The sequence below is a fragment of the Pelecanus crispus genome, chromosome 10, assembly GCF_030463565.1.
Source record: "Pelecanus crispus isolate bPelCri1 chromosome 10, bPelCri1.pri, whole genome shotgun sequence".
NCBI classification, from domain to species: domain Eukaryota; kingdom Metazoa; phylum Chordata; class Aves; order Pelecaniformes; family Pelecanidae; genus Pelecanus; species Pelecanus crispus.
In genome coordinates, this window is record NC_134652.1 from 36,521,573 (window position 1) to 36,543,890 (window position 22,318).

Sequence of the window (22,318 nt, forward strand, 5' to 3'; positions counted from 1 at the left end):
TTCTCTAATACTAACACCACATATTTTTAACAGCAAGCAAGTCACTAAGGAAGAGAAGGAACTCTTCTCTGGGAATTTGAGATTGCTACTGCAGTGTATGAATGCACATGTTAAAACATTTAATTACTCAGAAAAGATGACTCTTGTATGAATGCAGCTGGTGTCTAACGTGAGAGAAAAAGAAAAAATCATAAACACGTTGTTTGAAAAGGACTTCCACATACCACTTGAATCAGTCTCCTCCTTAAAAATAAGACCAACACTCCATCAGGTCAGTCAGAGTTTTGTCTAGGTAAGTCTTGAAAACCTCCAAGGACAGAAATCTCACTGCATCTCTGCTCTAGTGTTGCACTACACTTTTACTAAATCCCGCCCGCCCCAACCCCGCCATGTCCTACCCGAACTTCTCATGCTGCACCTTGTGGCTACTGCCCTTCGTTGTGCTGTCTCCACCAAGAAGAGTCTGGCACCGTTGCCTCTGTAACCACCTCTCAAGAAGCTGTAGGCTTCTATTTGATTGCCCCTTGGCTTCCACCTCCCCAGGTTAAACAAGTCCCCAACCTCTCCCTCTCCTCACAGGTCCTCCACTCTAGGCCTCTGGCCATCCTGAGAGCCCTGTTTTCCAGAAATCTTTTCCCAGCATTTCTGAATTTAGCAAGGCCTATTTGGAAAAATATACAGTGAGTGCCTTCCTGCTTCCAGAAGACACATTCTGATTTTTCCCCACCTTCTTTCTGGCATTCTTGTTATAATCAATACATCATCTTTCTTTAAAGTTTGGCATACTACCATTGAATATTATTTATTTTACCATGAATGCTTCCTCAGAGATCTGCTTCACAGTATTTCCTGCAATCTACCCTCCCCTTCCTAAAAAACAAGCATATCAAAAAAAAGGGCTCCAGTAAATCTAAGAGCAATAAAAATAGTTCTATTACTTGTAGAATCTTCTAGAATAGATCACTAAACATTTCTGACTTCAAACCTAGGAATCAGTTTTAGGAAATTATTGTAAGCCTCCCCCAACACCAAGAATGAAGTTACTGGGAAAATACTAATAGTCTGATACAAGAAATGCTAACATGCAGCTTCAGTTCAGGAAGTAAATTATGAAATCGGCTGAGATTTTAAAAAAAAAAAAAAACCCAAACCACAAAGAACCACACCAAAATAAAAAAAAAAAGGTGTTGAAACATCTATGGCTTCTCCCAAACATTTCTGTTGATTAGGAGGGGCATCAAACTGTTCACTGCCTAACCTAGCTGTCAAGCTCCGAGTATTCCATGAGAGAAACAAGGCTACTGCTTTAAACTGCTTTAGAAGGGTGAAGGTTTCTGTAATGAATATTTTGTACAATGCCCAAGGCACACACCTTCTAATCTGCTGACTGAAGCTGTCTACGTTTTAATGTTTAATTCTTGACAGCAATCATGAAAGAGCATGAACAACAGACAGTTGTATATTCCTGCATGAAACTCCATGATGAATGCTCTAAAACTGATGGACGTATTCCTTACACTTTGTCTGCTATCTACTGAATTATTACAAAACTACTCTAGCTGCACTTGTTTAATAGCACTGGGTAAACTGAGGAGATGGTCTCGTGTTCTCATCAACTGCAAGTCAAAACAAAGCCCACAGCAGACAAAACTGCCTTCAGAGATGACCCTGTACAGTGCTGGCAGTGGTGGGATTCTGGTAGAAAACAGGATCTGGTCCCCAAAAAGGAAGGAGAAGCGCTGTTTACAGAAATATTTATTCGGCATATAATGCATTCAATGCCACTTCTCCAAATACTGCCATAAATGGCAGTGCTGAGAGACTGAGATCTGAGGTGAACAAAATGACCGCAAGCATATAATTTATGATTTCAGCAAGACTCAGTTTTACTATGTTAACAGACTTATAATCCATACATAAATACACATCTGTACATAAATCCTACTGAATTATGCATATGCTCCCCGCATCAAGATCTGTTGCATCATCTTCAAATCTAACAGTTCATAGTTACTAAGGAGGGAACGAGGAAGAGCTGAGGGCACGATTGCCAGAAAGGAACCTGGGCGAGACATTATGAAAATCTTAACAGAGCACACTTTGGAATGGTTAGCTGTATATAGTTGGAAGTATTATGGGGGGAGGGGGCATGGGACGGGACAACAGACCATATAATTTTATGATTATGATATAGCATGTTATGATGATTATGATTTTTATTATAAAACATTAAAAAATACTCCATGCAAAAATGAAAACTGTGGAAGATGCTTTTTGTAAATTCACGTTAGAAAACAACAAATGACAGCTATGAAGAACTGAGAGTGGTCTAAAACTGAAGAAGAAGAAGTTAGTGCAATTTTTCAGATCTATGGAAATCCTTAATGAGACTGGATTCAGGTTGAAGACTTAAAGAAGTCCTCATAGGCTATGGAATACTGAATTAACTCTTAAGCACTAATGATTTGTGAAATAAAGTTACTCAGTCCACAGTTCTGTTTAGGAGGCAGATCATGCTCTGACAAACATTACAAAACTAAATTGTTAGAAGAGTGGTAAATCCCAAAGAATTCAAAACATCTTGGTCTGTAGGAAAAAAAACTAGGTGTGTCTGACCAACTGGCTCCAGGAAGCATCGGAAAAAGCCAAAGTTGCTGGGTTAAGAACTAAAATGCTCCTATTACAAAGAACTCATAAAATAGACAAAAAAGACTGCTGTAAGGCAGATGTCATCTCCAATGCGCTATGCTGTTCTAAAAGACAACAGGACTAAAGGATTCTTTGAAAGTTGAATGGCAAAGGAAACAGTTGTTAAACTGGTGTCTTGAGACATAGAAAGTTAGTCACAGACAAATGCAACAGGCACAGCATGCTTATCGTAATTCCCAAAAGAATGCAAAATAGCAATAGTATCAGGGTTTGGAGGTGCAAAACCCCGAGAAAACCATTATGACAACAGAAATGGAAAAAGACTGCGACAGAGGCTCTAGAAAATACATTCAAAATAACGACCCGAAAGGTTACAGAGCTGGAAGCGAAAAGCAGACTACAGAACTGCAAATGGAAAGTCCTTAACATTACAGAGGTTGAGGCACTTAAGACCCTCTGCAAGAAAGTCAGAGCTGAAATGAAGGAAATGGTTTTGATATGGGCACACAGATAAAAACTGACCAAGTTAGGGAGGCTGCTTCAGTTAAAAATACCTAGTACAAAGAGCAGCAGTAGTTCCTGGATCTTGTTATCGGCTTAAGGAAGGGCTGTCATTATGAATGGACTCTACTGAATGGGACCAGGACATTGATTCTTAAGATCTAAAAGAGAAAATGTATTAAAAGGGGTAGATAAAGGTTATATACACATTGGAAAGTCATGAGTCATTTCTTAAAGTAGCCTCAAGTGAAGAGAAGCAGAGAAGATTTATCACAAAGCGTCACATACGATGAACACAGAAGGGCAGTTCTACTGGGGGGGACGGGGGGGGGGGACGGGGGGGGGACGGGGGGGGACGGACACCAAACAAAACCCAGAACAAACCCACCCAAGAAAAACTCTCTCCTGGAACACACGTAGATGTAGATTTATTATACTGACTGGGGAAAAAAAAAAAAAAAAAGTAGTTACTGTACATTATTATACTATCATCCTCACTTCCCCTACAGGAACAAAAAAACTGATTTTACTAAGGGCTTGTGGAAATTAAAGAAACAAAGACAACAGTGGAGTTCCTACTTTAAGGAAGGTTTATGCAAGTGCCCTCTGCTCCACAATCAGACTGCAAGTAAACCTGGCTTCACCAGGGTACACGGCAAATTCACTGTCATGGGAGCAAGGTTTAGAGTTCACAGGAAATCCTCACTTTTCCAGTTTCTTCTGCAAATGCCACTTAAACCGAGATACTGTTCCCTCGTCTCCCTCCCTTCTCCCAGTGTAACTAGCTGGAGTAAGACCATGTATGTATTTAGTATCCTAATTCCAGAAAGTGATCTAACAACCAAAAAAATATCAAAACTAAATTGAAAACTGTAAAAATAAAGTTATTAGCTTATTCATAAACATAAATTTATTTTATATTAATGCTGTGTTTTAAATGCTATTCTTACTAACTTTTATCTTGAGAAGGAGGAAAGTTTTTGGAGACTGTGTGTTTAAGGCCTAGTGCCCTAGACAGAGTGTCTGTGCTGGGCACTCTGAAGCTTTTACTGAACAAGCCTGCTGGAATCCTGCACTGAGGAGGAGTTTCTTCTCAGTACTTTGGATGATCATTAAGTGCAACAGCATTTTAAAGCAAGCAAATGTGTAGTTAAAGGTATCTTAACTCCCACACGGTGTTTATAATCAACATGGACATTATTGTTATTAGGAGTGAAGAAAAGCTATTTTTGAGCTACAGAAATGAAAAAAAGATTGGCCAGAAGAAATGGCATTAGGTTCAGAGTCATTTTTTGATTATCTGGAACACACAAAAAAAAAATCATGACATTTCTTCTTATCTTTCAGAACATTCTTCACATCTGAAGCAAATATCAGTTTTTAAAGCCAACATTTTTAACACAGTTTCACAGAATGATTGGAACAGAGCCTTACAGGGAAAAAAGCTAGCTGAAGACTTAACCAAATGGAGGTTACTGACTTTGTAATAGAGTAATAGTCACAAGAAGGGTTATTGCTTAAGTTAGAGTCTTACAATCATCATGTAATTATAAACAGAAAATATGTAGGTTAAGCCATGCAAACATCCTCAGCATTCTTCTTTGTTAATGCTTTTTTCCCCTCTTAGCTCTTACAATAATGCTCTGTTTACATAGTTTCCTACAGGCCGTTCCTTGTCTGAGTTGTACCACCAACTTCACAAGTTTACCAATTCCATAAGCTTGCATATGCAAGCCTCACTCTAGATTTTCTATCAAATGTTTTGGGGATTTTTTAAAATATTTTGCAGTAAAAAGACTCAGTCCTCTTTAGCAGTCTTTGGGCTTCATAAGCAAAGGTGAAAACCTCTGAACGCTAACCAGACTCAAACAGCCAATATTATCTTTAAATCTGAGGGTGATGAATGAGTAGAAAATATTTTTTCATTAAACATACTTGCCTTTCTAAATTAATGAAAACTTCTGATTTTGCATGCACAACACAATGAGTGAGATTCATCCACCTCATTTTAGCTGCCCCGAAATAAATCACCTACAATAAAGTTGGTCATATTGGTATCTTTTGTACTACAAGAAAAGGTAAGGAGTTTCAAGAGCCGATTCATTCTATCTAATCTCACGATCTACCTTAGGAAAAGTCAATTAAGTCTCTGGAAGTGATTCTCTCTCCCCATTTTGGCTTAGATGGCATGCCAAAGCAGGATAAAATAAGTACCAAATGTCAGAGTAGGCAGGAGAAAACAGACCGCAAAGACTTCTTTTCTCCTTGGCGGGTGTCTTTTGGGTGGAGAGAGAGCGTAACATTCCTGAACTGCAGAAAACAGACAAACCCTACTGTAAAAGACTCAGACAGTGGACAAAGGAAACTGTCAGTCATTTTGCATAAGCTGTTGCGACAAGCCTGCAAACTGTGTTTGAAAAAGGCAAGTGAAGCATCTAGGAAATACAAAGTCATTAGCTTGTGCACATAAGCATGCAAGACATGGAGGTAAATTGAAAAGCTAAATAAAAAGCAGAAGATGGAAGGAAGCTCATATCAGATAACACTAATATCTTTTATTGCTAAGATAAATTACCTATTCCCAGAGGAAAGCAATGCAGTAGATTTAATCCACCCTGCAGAATCATTTAATAAAGTACTGTACAGGAAAGCTCTGTTTCAGGAGGAGTAGATCAGTATTAGTATAGAGGCTATACAACTGGTCACACTGAAAGGCCTATGAAATGAGAGGAGACTCTGGAAGGTGGCCAAAATGACAATCTTGAGACCAAGAAATAAACAAATAAATAAATTCACTAGTGACGCTGGCAAACAGCATGGTGTTAAAACATGCTGCCAATACAGAAGACAGGTCAATACAGGTCAGGAAGAATAGAATGACTTTTAGGACAAAATCATAGGAAAGGACTTCAAAAAAAGGTAACTGAAACTTCTGAAGGTTTTAAAGAAAATCACTGAACACAAACCCAATCTCTCCAGAACCGGTCTAAAAGTTTAATGTGTTTGGCCCACTGCGGCCACATGTTTTTAATCCAGGTGGAGGCAGAAGAATTGTTCATGTTGACACAAGAACGAAATGTACAAACTGGCCATGCATAAATGCTAGAAATTTGAGGAAAATCTTTAATTGGAAGTAATAGGCTTGCTTACACAGCTCTCAAGGAGATAATGGGGCCACAAATTGCCCTTGGTATCCCCCTGCTATGTCAAAGAATTTTGATTATATAATGCTCAACATAAAGCTCCTTGAGCCTCGTGAATTAAGTCATGGGGACTGTTTGGATATGAGGTTTTTCCCTCACTCTGTAATGTCTAAAAACTTGTACTTACCAAAATGATGACTCACTTAATAAAAAACAACTCTTACGTATTTTGCCCTTCAATCCCCAATTACAAGCAACATCGCTGGTATCACATCAGAAGAGCAGTAATTTCTAAAACTGTTAGATTCCAGTCAATTCAATTACTACTTCATAGTTTATGGGCACAAATATCACATGAATAGCAGTTTTAATTACTTTCAACAAGACTTACACAATTTAGACATATGGGTATTCACAAAAAATCTGACTTGCATCCCTTTTATACTGAGAAAGTATTCAGAATACACAGTTATGGACACAGGTTTATAAACATTTTCTGAGGCAGGAAGAAATTTTCAAATCCATGTTCAACTTTTCTTAATCCATACTTCAAAGGGAGTAAGAACAGTATTGCTTGTCATACCAGTGTTTGTCTCAGAACAATGCCTACAGCCGACCTCTAATTTGAGAACAGTTAAATTCATTTTTAATTCCACATACAACTTCATTACTATTCCTAAACTTAGAGTTAAGCCCTATCCCTATGTGAATGACAAGGTATTTCATAATTCTGGTTGTAAGAAGCTGTGGACAATGGTTTGCTGTAATTCCATCAGCACTACTGGAATAAAAAAAAACATGGACTCAAAACTCCAGTGATTCAGAGAAAGACACCTCCACTAGTTCCTTAAGACAGTTAGAATACTTATGACCTTTGTCTATACCATTTTCCTTGTTTTTTACAAGATTCTTAGATCCAAATAATTGGAAGATTTACATATGTGTATACATACATATATATGTATATAGTACATCACTATACTTTGACATGAAAGCAAAACTGTAGACAAAATTTAAAATAAATACAGGCTTTTTACTATATCAAGAGGTATATGCCATAACATAAATTGTTGACCTAAATTTAACTGCTGCAGATTCTGGCAGGCAGTAAAATAATAGAGTAGACTTTGATATTTAAAAATACAGTACAAGGTTACTCTTCCAGTTCTGAAGTGGAAACACCTTAAGTTTTTATAAACAGTGTTTCCAAACGTTTAATTTTGCTTTCATGCAACAGTACAGAAACCCTATCAAAATGCAAGGATCTGTGTATGTATTGGGTCTGCGTGGCAAGGGTTCAGGAGCGGGGGGGCTACAGGGGTGGCTCCAGTCAGAAGCTGCCAGGAGCTTCCCCCATGTCCGACAGAGCCAATGCCACCGGCTCCAAGTCGGACCCGCTGCTGGCCAAGGCCGAGCCCATCAGCGACGGTGGCAGCACATCTGGGATAACGTATTTAAGAAAAGGGGGAGGGGAAAAAAAAAAATCTGCACAACTGCAGCCAGAGAGAGGAGTAAGAATACGTGAGAGGAATGACTCTGCAGACACCAAGGTCAGTGAAGAAAGAGGGGGAAGAGGTGCTCCAGGCACTGGAGCAGAGATTCCCCTGCAGCCCATGGAGGTCCACGCTGGAGCAGATGGATGCACCCGAAGGAGGCTGTGACCCCATGGGAAGCCCGTGCTGGAGCCCACTCCTGGCAGGACCTGTGGACCCATGGAAAGAGGAGCCCAGGCTGGAGCAGGGTTGCTGGCAGGACTTGTGGACCCGTGGGGGACCCACGCTGGAGCAGGCTGCTCCTGAAGGGCTGCACCCCATGGGAGGGATCCACGCTGGAGCAGTTCATGGAGGAGTGTCTCCCATGGGAGGGACCCGACGCTGGAGCAGGGGAAGTGTGAGGAGCCCTCCCCTGAGGAGGAAGGAGCGGCAGAGATAACGTGTGATGAACTGACCGCAACCCCCATTCCCTGTCCCCCTGCGCCGCTCCAGGGGAGGAGGTAGAGAAAACAGGAGTGAATTGGGCCTGGGAAGAAGGGAGGGGTGGGGGGAAGGTGTTTTAAGATTTAGGTTTTTATTTCTCATTATCCTGCTCTGATTTGAGTGGTAATAAATTAAACTGATTTCCCCAAATCGAGTCTGTTTTGCCCGTGAGGTAATTGCTGAGTGATCTCTCCCTGTCCTTATCTCAACCCACGAGCTTTTCATTATGTTTTCTCTCCCCTGTCCAGTTGAGAAGGGGAGCGATAGAGCAGCTTGGGTGGGCACCTGGCATCCAGCCAGGGTCAACCCACCACAGCTTTATTTCAATCTAATCAACAGTGCCAGACATTAGGAATGACAGGGAGGTATCAGTACGAACATTTTCAGTCTTAACCATACCAGAATACAGGCTGAACGTCTACCACCTTTGTACTTGTAAAATCAAGATAGCAAATGCAGGTTTAAACAATTGCCTGCACTGAGTATACAGACCACACGACTGAACACTCTTTTCTCCAGTGGTCCATGAAGGTTTCATACAGACCATGGGGCATGCACTTCCAGGGCATGATTCTCAATGCTGACTTCAAATCTCTCGAATATGGAGTAGGCTGGAATGCTTTGCAGCTCTCTTTCCTGCCCACATACCTACACGCCCTTCCCGCGGAAACCTGAGAACAAGAGGGGCAGGGTATGTCCCTATCTCATTGTCATGTGGAACAAGGATGAAGTCTCACTCTGACCAGGAGCTGGGAAGCATTCCTGCATGCCACAATCACCTGTAGCCTCAGGAACTTACACAGTTATCACACAGGAACTCTGTACAGACAGTGGCAGTCCAAATGAACTATCCTCACTATCAGATCACGTATTATCTGCCTGCAGTCTTCTGCTTCATTACTTTCCAAAGAGATCCTACAAACACCAACCTCCTCCAGTATGTGACCCTGGCATACGTCTAAAGCAGGTCCATCCAGTGACCTGAATTAAGCAGCTGTTTTGTAACGTAACTGTGTATGATCACATAATCACAATGTCATAATGCATACACGCACAGAGTGCAAATCAAGGCTGCAAAGACAACTTTAATTCCTGTATTCCCTAAGAGCTCGATTCCATGATGTAAATGGTGCTCTTACAGGGCATTGTTGTTAGCTTGCCTGGGGTTTTTCTTTTTGTTGGGGGAAAGGGAAGAGGCAAAATGGAGGAGCGGCGTAACATAAGCCTGAGAAAGCAGACACTCCATTGTATGGTGCTGTAGAAATCCATTCAGCTGTTAACAACGTGCATCTGAACAGGACTACACAACTCGAGCTAAGAAATTAAGCACCAGTTTTTAATACCCACTGCACAGCAGTATTAAGGTATTACTGTTGAACAGCTCACTTTACCATATCAAATATGTCTGCTGTCTTCCAGCTGAAAAGACAGATTCAGCGATCTTACACTCTTTTCTTGAATGTACTGTAATGCAGAGAATTTAACCTCTTTTTTCCCTATAAATTACCTCAACATACACACTACAATTTAACCTCAGCCTTTGTTTTAAGAAACCATAAATGTATCTGTTCCTCTTAATGCACAATTTCTCTGTCCTGCTACCTCCAATTTGCATCCTTCCCATTTCTGGCTCCTGTTCTCTCTTTCATTTGTGGTTTTTTATTTCTCTACAATTTCTGTATATACTATTATTCTATAGCTCTGTCTTCACGAACTCTGCCTGCAATAATTTCTCTTCTGTAACACACCACCTTTCCACCGGGCATAAAGGATGCACTTCACTGCCCGAGATTACTCATATAAGCTAACTTAAGAGCTAATCGCAGCATAAATACACAGGTCTCTCCTGGTGAAGTGTCACCTTGCAATCAGCTGGCTCCTGAAAGACCCAGCAGTGATAGAAAGTTTTGGGTTACACCTGAGGGCTGCAGCCTACCTGCATTTTCCCTGTAAGCTGAACAGTTAAAATAAACAAACAAAACAGAAGAAAATCATCAAGCAACCAAAAAAACTTGCATGATTTGATGTCTGTTCATTGCAGATCATATAAATACAGTTAAGAATGAAAAGTACACTTTTCTTTTTTCCACTCCTATTGACTGATATAAAGATAGTGGATCCTTAGGTTCGAAATACTGCAAAGACATTTGAGCAGATGACACCATGCTTGATGTCCCTTGACAGAGGCAAACATTCCAACCAAAACCAATTTTATGTCTTCTTGTCTTTTGCAGATACATGGATTTGGGTACGTTATACATTACTGTCAAAGCAAGGCAACAGAACAGAAATCAGTGTCAACTCCTAATGTGTTTAAACACTACACGTTTCAAGAAAGAAAGGCTCAGCTTTTACATGGGAATCAAAACTATGTTTTCCTATAATGGCTGCTTCCCTTGGCATTTGTCATAGTACTTTCAGAAGTTAAGAAAAAAGAATGTCATGTTGGAAGTTCTCAGATTTTCTCATCAAATTGTCAGAAGAGGAGATAAAACCAGGCAAGTTATTTCAAACTCTCCTGAGTATTTTGTCCCTTTTGCCACTTCATTGCGATGTCAGTTCACTCTTGTTTCACATGAAGACAGTTTCGTCCTGGACCTATTTGAACTGACTAAGAAAGAGCTCAAACAAAATTCCTGTCTTTTCTTGCACTAAAATAAAGTAAATGTCAGTCAAATCTAAGATACTAGAAATTTGTTTAGACTGACAGAACTATGATTTAGACCTCTGAGTTCATGAAGCTAAATCCTATATTCTAGAGATGTACAGACTTGCCAGAGAACTTAATGGCAATTTTTTAACTGCCCAACTATTAGACTTGCAACTACTTAAAACATGGAAGTCCTGGGCGCTCCACAGATAATTTTTTTTTAAGTATACTCTATGAAAGGCCAGAAATTAATTTATGTGAACAACAACTGTTTACATAAACACAGAAACCATTTATAAAATAGTGCAGTTACACCCCTGCTGCCAGTACAGGGATATTCTAGTATAGGATACGCTCTTTTCCAGTATCATGAAAAAGGAAATGGACACTACTAACCATTTTAGGAAGTTTCAAATTTGCATAGCAAAACGGAAGATGTCTGGGGATACTTAACCACTGCTCAACAGTCCTTAAAGTGGTTGAGTACACACAAATCATGAACCTGCTTCTCTGGGTTTGCCTTTCATCTGCTTAGAACAGAGGTGGTGAGCCCAGTACAACAAAGTGGAAAGCTGCTGCCTAATCAGTTACAAGCCCCCAAATACTGTTACTTGCATTTATTTAAAGACTCTGGTAAAAGTCTTCCATAACATAAAAAACCTTACATAAATGATGTAATTCAAATAAAATTTTAAAAATTAGTTTTGAACTGCATGGTATCATCACAATTGGATAGCATGCTGAAAGGATATAAGAGACCATATAGTGAATCATTAGTGCATAATTAGTGCATTAGATCAGAGAATGACAGGATTCACTTAACTGTGGCATATAAAGGAAAGTTTATACCACTAAAGAAACTGAGAACATAGCTTAGAAATCAGACTTACCATTCTTGGTCAAATATTGAACATTTGTCATCACTCCTTCAGTGTAAGCCCCTGGCTCATAATTGTCCATCTCACCCGAAACAATATGAGCTACTCTTGAAGCACGCCCTCGGATTGCACCTGCTGCACGATCCAAATTGTCCGCATTTTGTTCTCTCAGTGCAATGATACACTTGTTTACATCCTCAAGAATATGGCTTTCTGCAAATAAAACACCATTTCTTTTAAGATGGCACGTCTTAAACAATCAGACATATTTTAGACACTGAGTTGATTGCGTTTTTTCCTTCCCTGTTGAAATGCATCATCCAGCACAGGCTTGGATAAAAAACTTACAACATGAAATCTACGCTGAACTGTCCTTGCAATCCTTAAAATAACTACTGATTCCTAGAATTCAAAGGTACCCTCATACAGCAACAATGAAACATTGAATCAGAAAGTGTTGGGAAAATATGAAAACCACAAAATCTTATATATGTAGTGAATACTTGCAGAACGAAGGAAAACTTAAAGGGATTAAAGCTGTTACTTATCGTAGAAACCTTCTTAAGCCCCTGTGACAAAAGGTTCCATTATGAGATGAAACTGTCAACAAAAAATTGCCCCAACAACTAAACTAACTACTTTTACATCAAGGTGTTAGGATGTTCATGCTAAATCAAATTCTTCCGTGAATAGAAAGACCATTGTTTTTGTCTAGTACTAAAATTACACTATTACTTATTAAATTATTGCAGTGTGTGTCATTATTACAAAATGTATAGCAATTACCTATTTTTCATACAATTTACATTTCTTATAGCAATATGTTTACTGTATTACTATGTATATTATTGGTTTATATACTATTGGTGTCATTTAAACAAATGTGTGCTAATATATACCTAACACAATTATGCAGCACTCGTTTTCCCACTACAGCTACTTTCATTGTGCCTTCTTGCCACACAATACTTGCCCCCTTCAGCTATCTCTGTCATCTCCCGATGACAGGATATGTCTTTTCTACCATCATGCTTTCATTCCTACATCATTTTTTTCCTTACTAGAGTCTCCCTTGTTAGAATTCACCATCACCTCACAAATTCAAAGCCACACTGAGCAAATGAAGACATTCTGGTTTTCTTCATCTTTTCTACAGTATGGCAACTGGTTTATTGTCAACACTAGTTAAATTATTTGCCACAACATATCCAAAGCCCACCCATTTTTTATTTTACTATTTAAAACATATACACATTGTAGTCACCTTCTGCCTGTCTAAATACACGCACATTCAAAATTTCACATTTCTGGCACAAAACAGAGCATGAAGTTTGGGAATAGGCAAGGAAATTTTGTTTATCTATGTGAAACACATAATGACACAGAACCTCTGAAAGTCAAAAAGTCTCTCAGATACCAGTTCTTGGATGAGAGATTAAATAGGTTAAAGATGATCCTCCTAGTAAAAAGCTTTAAGGCTTTAACCAACCCCAAATGTGCAAAATAATCCCATTACTAAAAGGGCTGAAAGACACAATAAAACAGGACTTTCTTCCATTTAAAAAAAAAAAAAACCAACCCAAAACCCACAACAATATATATCAAAGTAATCGCTATCTTCTGAATAGGTAATATTTAACATTCACAGGGCTACACCAATATTTCATCAAGTGATAAAGAAACACCTGGGAGCTGAAGAAATCTATGTTATATACTTAACCAAAGAGGTACCCAGTGGTGTCTTTGCTAAGCACGGGAGTTGAAATAAGCTGACTCTCTCTTCCTTACAGATCAAACATGTTTATATCTGGCAGTTACTGCCAATGCAGGTAGAACTGCAAAGTTGCTTTTGCTGCTTCCTCTTTGACAGACCTTTTTTTTTTTTTTTTTTTAAAGGGAGGCAGCTGCCCTGTGCTGAGACGAATTCAGCTGCTTGACACACTTCCACCCTAAAAGGTGCCAAACACGCAGTACAGAGGAGACACTTAACTTACCTTGAACCTTTCTTTGCTATTTCACTCAGCTCTGTGTGTTGTAATGACCTGACTGAAGGGAGTTTGATGTTGATTTGTGTCCAAGACAGCCAGAAGAGAGAAATTATTATAACATGTATAAATACAACATGAGCATGGCACATTAGCATTTCCAAGTCATCCATGCATAATGTCAACAGTTGAAAAAGAACAAAGATTTGCCCAGAGGATAGCACAAAGACAAAATGGTTGCCTTAAGACTGATGGAAACAACTGTTGGGTGGACACGGTCAGAAATGAAAATGTAGGCAAATGCAGAAGGGTGCCAAGAAAAGAAGAATTATACAGTTCTTCTTATAAATTATTACCCGTCTGTCTTTCCGAACACCCATTTCCTCAACATTTTTCCAATGGCAATAGTAAAGCTTTATTTGTGCTTAACAAACTATTTTTTAATACTCTGACATGGTTTAGCCCCAGCCAGCAGCTCAGCACCACACAGCCGCTCGCTCACTCCCCCTATCCCAATGGGATGGCAGAGAGAATTGGAGGAGTAAGAGTGAAAAAAACCCACTCCTGGGTTGAGATAAGAACAATTTAATAATTGAAATAAGGTAAAAAATAATAACAACAACAACAATATAATAATAATAATAATAATAATAATAATAATAATAATAACAACAACAACAACAACAACAACAATAATAATAACAACAATATACAATGCAAGTGATGCCCAATGCAGTTGCTCACCACCCACCAACAGATACCCAGGCAGTTCCCGAGCAGCGATCGCTGCTCCCCAGCCAACCCCCCCCAGTTTCTATACTGCCCATGACGCCATATGGTATGGAATAGCCCTTGGGGCAGTTGGGATCAACTATTCTGGCTGTGCCCCCTCCCAGTTTCTTGTGTACCTGGCAGAGCATGGGAAGCTGAAAGGTCCTTGACTAGCATAAGCAGTACTGAGCAACAACTAAACCATCAGTGTGTTATCAACATTCTTCTCCTGCTAAATCCAAACCGCAGCACTATGCTGCTACTAGGAAGAAAATTAACTCTATCCCAGCTGAAACCAGGACATACTCAAATATATAGTAATAGAAAAAAGAACATCAGCAGGAAGGAAGACGGAGATGAAGGAGAAAATGCTGGTACTAAAGACTGGTCATAAAACAACAGGGTACCAGACCCGAGTAAGAATTCAGATCAAGCTAAAGACACTTGCAGTAATGTCAAGATTTAGAGAGAACAGGTACGTGGTATGCTAGGATTCCTATCTGTAGCACCAACACCAAAAGGCATATTTCATTTTTTCAGGCAAAGTTAATGTAAATGTAAAATTTAACTTATGGTATAGAGGGTAATGCCATAAAATATAATTAAGAAGAGAGTATGTTTATGGCTTTAAAGCTTAAACACGTCTTAAAAGCTTCCATATTAGTTTTGTTATTAAATTTCCTTTCCTACACAGACCTAAAATCTACTGTCTCTCAGAGAGTGTAATACAAGAACATTAGAAATGCAAGATGTGAAGGTAACAGATTTGCTCTATCTTCAGAAGTACCACTATGAAACTTCTCTTGCACTGAGACATGAAATAATTCAGAGCTTACACGTTTCTTGTTAACTCACGACAGCCATTCATTATGTCAGTATTAAATTACATTTTATGTTACACAATAAATTGGACAACCACGGTGACTTGGACAGACAAAACACACCATTAGGCAATCCTGAATTACCAACTGCGTCTGGCATGAGCATCTTGGGATTCTACCTATGCAACAATTATGAGTTCTGGTTCAGTTTGTGAAACTGCTACATCACAGAACGCCTCTGTGAGTATGGAATGTCCATACCCTTTCACGTACATGTCACCAATCTCCCAGGTCAGCAGAAAAAAGACAAGTTTAATAGCGGTGACTTTGTTAGCACTGTTTGTTCAGTCTGTGCATATTCTGCGACTACACCCATGGACTACCACCCACACAGAAGTAGGGCAATGAGAGGACTGGCAACTATTTCAGTTCCACCTATGGCAAACACAACACGAAACTGTGAACAAAAGGGGCAAATGACAAGATGCACAAAGACGTTTCAGGGACTACCTTGTGCTGTACAGGTTAGTATCTCCTCTTTCCTTTTTTCAGGCATCTCTCCCTGTGTGCCTTCCACAGTGCGAAGCTTCCAAACAAACCAGTTTGTGAATGTTCGCAAGGCTGAAAAAGGCTGAAGCACTGAAGGAGAGGGCTGATGTGCATAGAATGCAGGAGAAAGGACTAACAAAACCCCACTTCTGCTGCCATAGTTATGTCTAAAATGAAGTAGCGTAGGTCAGCATTGCTCTAGGTTTAATATTGTCCAAGTGTTAACAGAGATAACTGCAGAAGTTGATAGCACAACCTCCACTTTAAGGACCTTTGTGTGAAGAATACACTGCCTTTTAACTGTTCAGCAAAGACAACAACGGAAGGGCTTAGTCCTGTGTAAGCAGAAAGGTAGGGCTCTTCTGAGATCTACCAAGTGAAACCTCCATAATGGAAAAACATTAACTGGTTATCTTATGTCACACAAATCTCAAGTAAATTTAAAAAAAAAAAAAAAATTTGCATGGGTCCTAATGAAAATACTGTATGAATGGAACGCATGATGGAAAGCTCCCAGTTTCCAAACCTTCCAAATTGGTAAGAGTACTTTTAAGACATACTAGAATCTAACTATCAAAGCCCATAATAATATCAAGGAGTATAAATAAGAATGTGATACATCTTTCCAGATACTGTATTTCAAAGAAGACAGACACAGATTCTATTAACTGTATATCATCCATCCACCTTGTACTAGAAAAGATGTGTAACATCTTTTCTTGCCACATCCATACATTGTCACATGTAAGGGGTCAGTTGAGAACTTGACAAATGCGATGCTTATGTCACAAACACACAAGCTCTTGTCAGCATGACAGAATGGAGACAATACGCACACTCAATGAGCATAAATGACCTTGTCCCCACACACATTTGTACTATACAGCGGTAGCCTCTGTGAATACCCACTGCCAGCATGCAGTCTCTCACAATGTTCTGAAGCCCCTCCCAGATGAGGTACTTCACAATCAATAAAACATTGCTTAATTTTCCCAAAGCACAAACAAGCTTTTACATTTGCCTTAGCATATCTAATGGAAAAGGAAAGAAATTAGCACTGATCACACTCCAGCTGACACTGTTTTAACCTGTATCTTTCTTACACATGCTTCTTCCTCCTATACAAAATGCATTAGATCAACTTTTGACTTTCATCCAAGTATCCTACTTTCCAAAGCAGAAAAGGAAGATTAGGATGATGTACCATCTCTTTGTCATGAGTCAGTGTCCAGTATAAGAGTTTCTTGTAACAGTGGATTGATAGATGTTTAAAGAAATTGTCAGATTGCCACTGTCACCACAGCAATTATCACGAGTGGTGCACTGTACCTTCTGATTTTCCTTTGGGATCTTGGTGTTAGTTGTACTGGCCAAAAATCATATCTCAGCTGAGCTAACCACTGGATAATAAAGCTGTCTTTGACAAACCCATGACTCAGACTGTCTCTGGGACAAAATCAATAGCTCTTCCTTTGTATGTCATCTAAAGAAAAAGACAGGTGATGCCCTTCCACTCCACTTGGCACTGATGAGGCCTCAGTTGAAGCACTTTTTATTAAAGTTTCTCCACTCAGTTCAAGGAAATTGTGGACCAAATAGAGACATTACAGAAGAAGAATTATTAGAGATTTAAGAAATACAGTATATGAAGAAGCATTAGAAAACTCAATTTGTTTGGTCTCCTGAAGACAAGACAGAAAATAAAACATATGTTCCTACAAGCCCTAAACTGTAAAATTAATGTAGAAATGTATGCAGAGATAGTTTAGCCTGACCAAAATGATTTCTATCTTTTACCATCTGTTGGCACGATAAAATGGGAAGCAAAGAAATGTTGTACAAAAAGTAAACCTCCTTTCAGACCACTCCTATAACCTGGTCGTGGTACCTTACAGTACTACTGAGAAAAGTTTTCCAATACTGGTACTACCTCATATGGCAGAAGACATGCTCCCGCGGACTCATAATGCTTTGGTGAACCCCAAAAAGACATCTGAAGGCAAATAATTATTAATACTACCCATACTTAGATTTAGCAGTTTCTGGTGCCAAAGTTAAGAGAACAAGACCACTAAGCGGAAGGTGCAAGTCCCAGCATGCAGTTCCCTGTTATCACTCCTCCAATATTCAGACAAAAAAAAGAAGTTGCATTTAATTCCCACCTTTTTCCTACAAACGGAAGTTCAGAGAATACTCAAGGCTAAATCTCCACAAGCAACCTTAGGAAATAGATTTTCTTGGCACTTGGGGCTCTTTTAATATATCATCTACATTCTACAAGCAAGACAGTGTCTTAGTCACTATTCAAAAAAGAAATCACTGATAATCGCTCAATGTTCAAAGACCCTGGCAACTTCAATAGAAGAATTTTTAAATGAATAAAGAAGTGAAGAAAAAGAATTACTCAGAACAAGGAAAGTAAATATCCTTTCTTCTCTGATTGTATTAACTAAATATATTTTATCTGCCAAGACTAAGAAATGAGATGATAATTTCTAATATTATTTGTTGCTAATACAGCTAACAACACTGTCATTCTGTCTCAGATCAAGAGTGGTATTGAGAGGCAGGGTTCACAGTGGTCTGATACTTACTCAAATGCATGCATGGTGCTTCCAAAATGCTCAGGTTTTAGACACACACAGCTAGAATATAAAATGCACGTCAATGTCTATTGTTATGTCCACCTTAAAAAAGGCAAGGAGGAGGATCAAGAAAGCTACAGGCTAAGGCTTCACCTCAGTTCCTGGAAAAATTATGGCACAAGACCTCATGGAAGGCATTTCCAGGCACATGAAGGACAGGAAGATGATTAGGAACAAACAGCATTGATTTACTGAAGACAAATCGAGTATGGCCAAACTGACTGCTTTCAGTGACGAAGAACTGGCTCTGCGGATGAGGGCAGTGCATTGGTTATTGCTTACTTCAGGAACATTTTTGACACAGTCTCCCAGAGCCTTCTTACAGGAAAACTAGAGCGATAGCATCTGGGCAGGTGAACAACAAGGTGGATGAAGCAGCAGTCAGACCATCAGGCTCACAGAGGAGTGGTCAGTAGCTCAAAGTCAAACTGGAGGCTAGTTAGGACAGCTGCTCTTCAGAAAGAGTCGATGCTGAGGCTAATACCTTTTAACTTCTTCATTAACACCTTCGGCAATGACACAGAACGTACCCTCAGCAAGTCTGAGGTGACATCAACTTGGCAGACTGACTGGCTGGTACTCTAGAGTACAGGGCTGCCGTTCAGAGCGACCCTGACAAGCTGGACAAATGTGCCAACAGGCAACTGGTCAGAAGTTGAAGCAAAGGAAACTCAGGACTTGAATTAAGGCGTGTAGTGGGGAGAATTCTTCATTATGAGCATGGTGAAACACTTGAACAAATTGCCTGCGGAGACCAGAAATGAACTGACGCAGAGCAATGGGTGCAAATGCTTTTGTTTTCAGGCGCTAGATAAAATAAATCATTATTACTTTTAAACAACACTGAGAAAGTCTGCCACAACTAAAATCTCTTACTGAAAGGGGAACTGTGATGCCAAGACGGATCAAATTTGGAGAAGTGCATACATGAAATGCCTCTTGAGTTAATAGGTATGCCTCATGTTAATGAGTCCTAGGCTGCAAGGACAAATCTTCCTGAAAGAAGAACATGCCTAGGAAGGGTGCCAGAGAGTTCCAGGAAAGAGTGAGCTAACCTGGAGAAACATTACTGGACCCGAGAGCGTCCAGTATCATGGGACACAAGCACAAAAATACGGTGGCTATCTCAAATAGTGAGCTGGAGGCTGCAAGACAAACGCTAAAAGACAACAGAAGAATAGCGATGGAAAATGAAGACGAATGTGGGCAGAGAAAAGAGGGGATGGCATAAAGGCACCCCCCCTAGGCAAGGTACTGAAAGTTCTTCGGGCTCTATCACTATCTGTGCGAGTCCCTATGGATGACTCTTGAAGGAAAAGGGAAGCAACACTTTAAACTGTATAATATATTTCTTGTTTGTTTTTAGAAACTTCAGCTTGTAGTCTGAACTGTTAACTTCAGTTCTGTTCACAGAAAATACTGACTGAAGTGTGTATTTCTTTCAGATTTTACCTTAGGGTGAACAAGGATTGAGTTGGCAGCCTCTCCTTAAGGTTCATTTTCATTCACATATGCACGAATGATTCCAAGATGTTAGCATTTAAACTCAAGAAAGCTAAAAAGAAAAAAAAACCAAACAATGCCCCCCCTGCCCAAATCCCCTACCGCATCACCACCAAAAAAGAATCTCTGAAAATAAGAATGTTTCTTAAAGTGAGTGTCTACTAATTACAGAGTTGGCAGCACAAAACGATCAGTTTAATTGGCTAATGAAGGTTTCAGACTACAGAAAATTTCTCTCCCTGCATGAGTGAGAACCTTATAGCAATATTAATCCTTTCCAGAGTTGTATTTCTTCCCCTCATTCATTTTAACATGATTACAATAAGATGTGGTTGGTTTGAGATGCTAACTGCTTGTGATTCAATCCTTGCCCTCAATTTCTTGGGCACAAAATTCAGCCTACAGACAGCTTCCTGGATTGTCAGCTTCCCCATTCAGCATTCAGATGTATTCCAGGATCGTGGAGAAATGAAGGAAGCTCAGTCTTGAATTCTCAGCATGCTTAAGTCTCTCTTCTTTCCTAGAGCTTTACATGAGCCAGGCTCTGAGATCTCTGAAAATGAGGAAGTACACTGTTAAAAGCATACAGGCCATCTTGCTGTCTAGATAAGGATCTGAAGAGAGGGAAGGCAGAGAAGAAGTAGACGAGAAGCACAGATACCTGGATGGGCAAGAGATAAAGAGAAGCCAGAAAAAGCAGAAATGTAAGCATACCCAGCTGGGTAGGGGTCACTTTTCTATCTACATACTCCAATTCTCTCCTGGGCTACAAGACCAAGGAAACACTTTCCTCCAGAAACACGCAGGGGTGATGTGCACTCATACAAGTTGCCCCTACCCTGTTCATTTGGCCTAGTCATCTCAAACACACCCTTCTTACATCAACTGAGAGAAATTATACATTTTAGGGACAGTCTACCTCATCCTTTACGTACACATGTAAATGTGTTCAACTGACTTACGCCTTAGAGGTGCCCATTTCTTTCCTCTGGCTATAAAGAGCTGAGAATGCTTAGCTCAGTTTTTATTCTAAAAATGACAGGAGATGGTTCATAGTCCCATTATCCACGAAAATGTACAGGGCAACAAAGAATTTTTTATATATTAATACTGTAATATGATGCTGATTTTGTAGGACAAGAAGGGAAAAACAACAATTTGAAATGGTAGCAGGACATGAAAGGGGAGACGAGGGAGAAGAAGAAACAGGCATTCTTGTTTAATCCTTGGAAATCACCGTAACCACAAATCATGTCTGCCATATGCTCCTCCACCCCCCTCCCAACTGCTACTAACTTCTAGAATGTACATAGCAAATTTTACTCAGACTAGCCATGTCTCAGCTATGAACCTACATATTATTCTCTCCTAAAAGACAACTCTCTTCACTGAAGTAGCTATAACCGACATACAGCAAAAGTTTTCAGAGTGTAACTTACCTTCCTAAAACCCGAATTCAGCACCTTCATTTACTTAAGTACAGTGGAATAGACCCCTTCAACTCTAGCTTTACCATGGTAACTCCTGGTAACACTGACTAGAAGGCCATTTGGCCTAGAGTAGGAGACTAGGCAGCACTGGACTAGAAGACCTTTTTTTGTCTCAACTGCTGCAGACAGACTGATACTTCAACATTACGTTATTTATATTAGAATTCTCATGGTATATGTACATCTCTTACATCTGATCACAAATGTGGGCACTGGCAAACGGCCCCCCCTTCCTCTTCCATAGCAACTAGTACTTCAACGGACCCAGCTTTGCTAAACTGCTCCAAGAAGTGCCTCCACCATTTAAATACATTCACACCTAATACAGTAAGTGCTTCCAGATAGATCCAAGAAGACATGACTTAATCAGCATACATACCTCATCTTCCAAATCACTTCCTAGAAATTTAAGTTTTAGTGAACACAGCATGCTGGAAGAACATTGCCAGGTAACCTTAACTCTGCATTAATAGGTTAATTGACCCTGGTCTTTCACTTCTTCACTGAGGGGTGAGGCTGGTGAATGAGAGGTAAGAGTCAAAATGAAACAGGTGAGGATCTGGCTGGGGGGGTGGAAATCACAGCAAGGATAATGGGGTTCACCAGAAAAACGAACAGTTGCTAGAAGGCTGTAAAATCTCTGTTCTTAGTCTGAATACAGTGTGGGCCCAGCTGCAAGCAGTACGGTGGAACAGACCTTGAGGTCCCTTCCAACCAGAATGATTTTATGACTTGCTGATATAGAGGGAAAAGAGGG

At 39.8% G+C, this 22,318-nt stretch overlaps 1 protein-coding gene across 3 annotated transcripts in view; it reads right to left on the bottom strand.

Annotated features, from left to right (window-relative positions):
- The window catches only part of CTNNA3 (catenin alpha 3), a 544,923-nt gene that overhangs the window by 123,068 nt on the left and 399,537 nt on the right, over positions 1-22,318 (bottom strand). For all 3 annotated transcript variants that reach the window (XM_075717289.1, XM_075717292.1, XM_075717291.1), the window contains one exon: positions 11,810-12,010. In XM_075717289.1, coding sequence (XP_075573404.1) covers positions 11,810-12,010 — 201 coding nt within the window. The remainder of the gene's footprint in view (positions 1-11,809; positions 12,011-22,318) is intronic.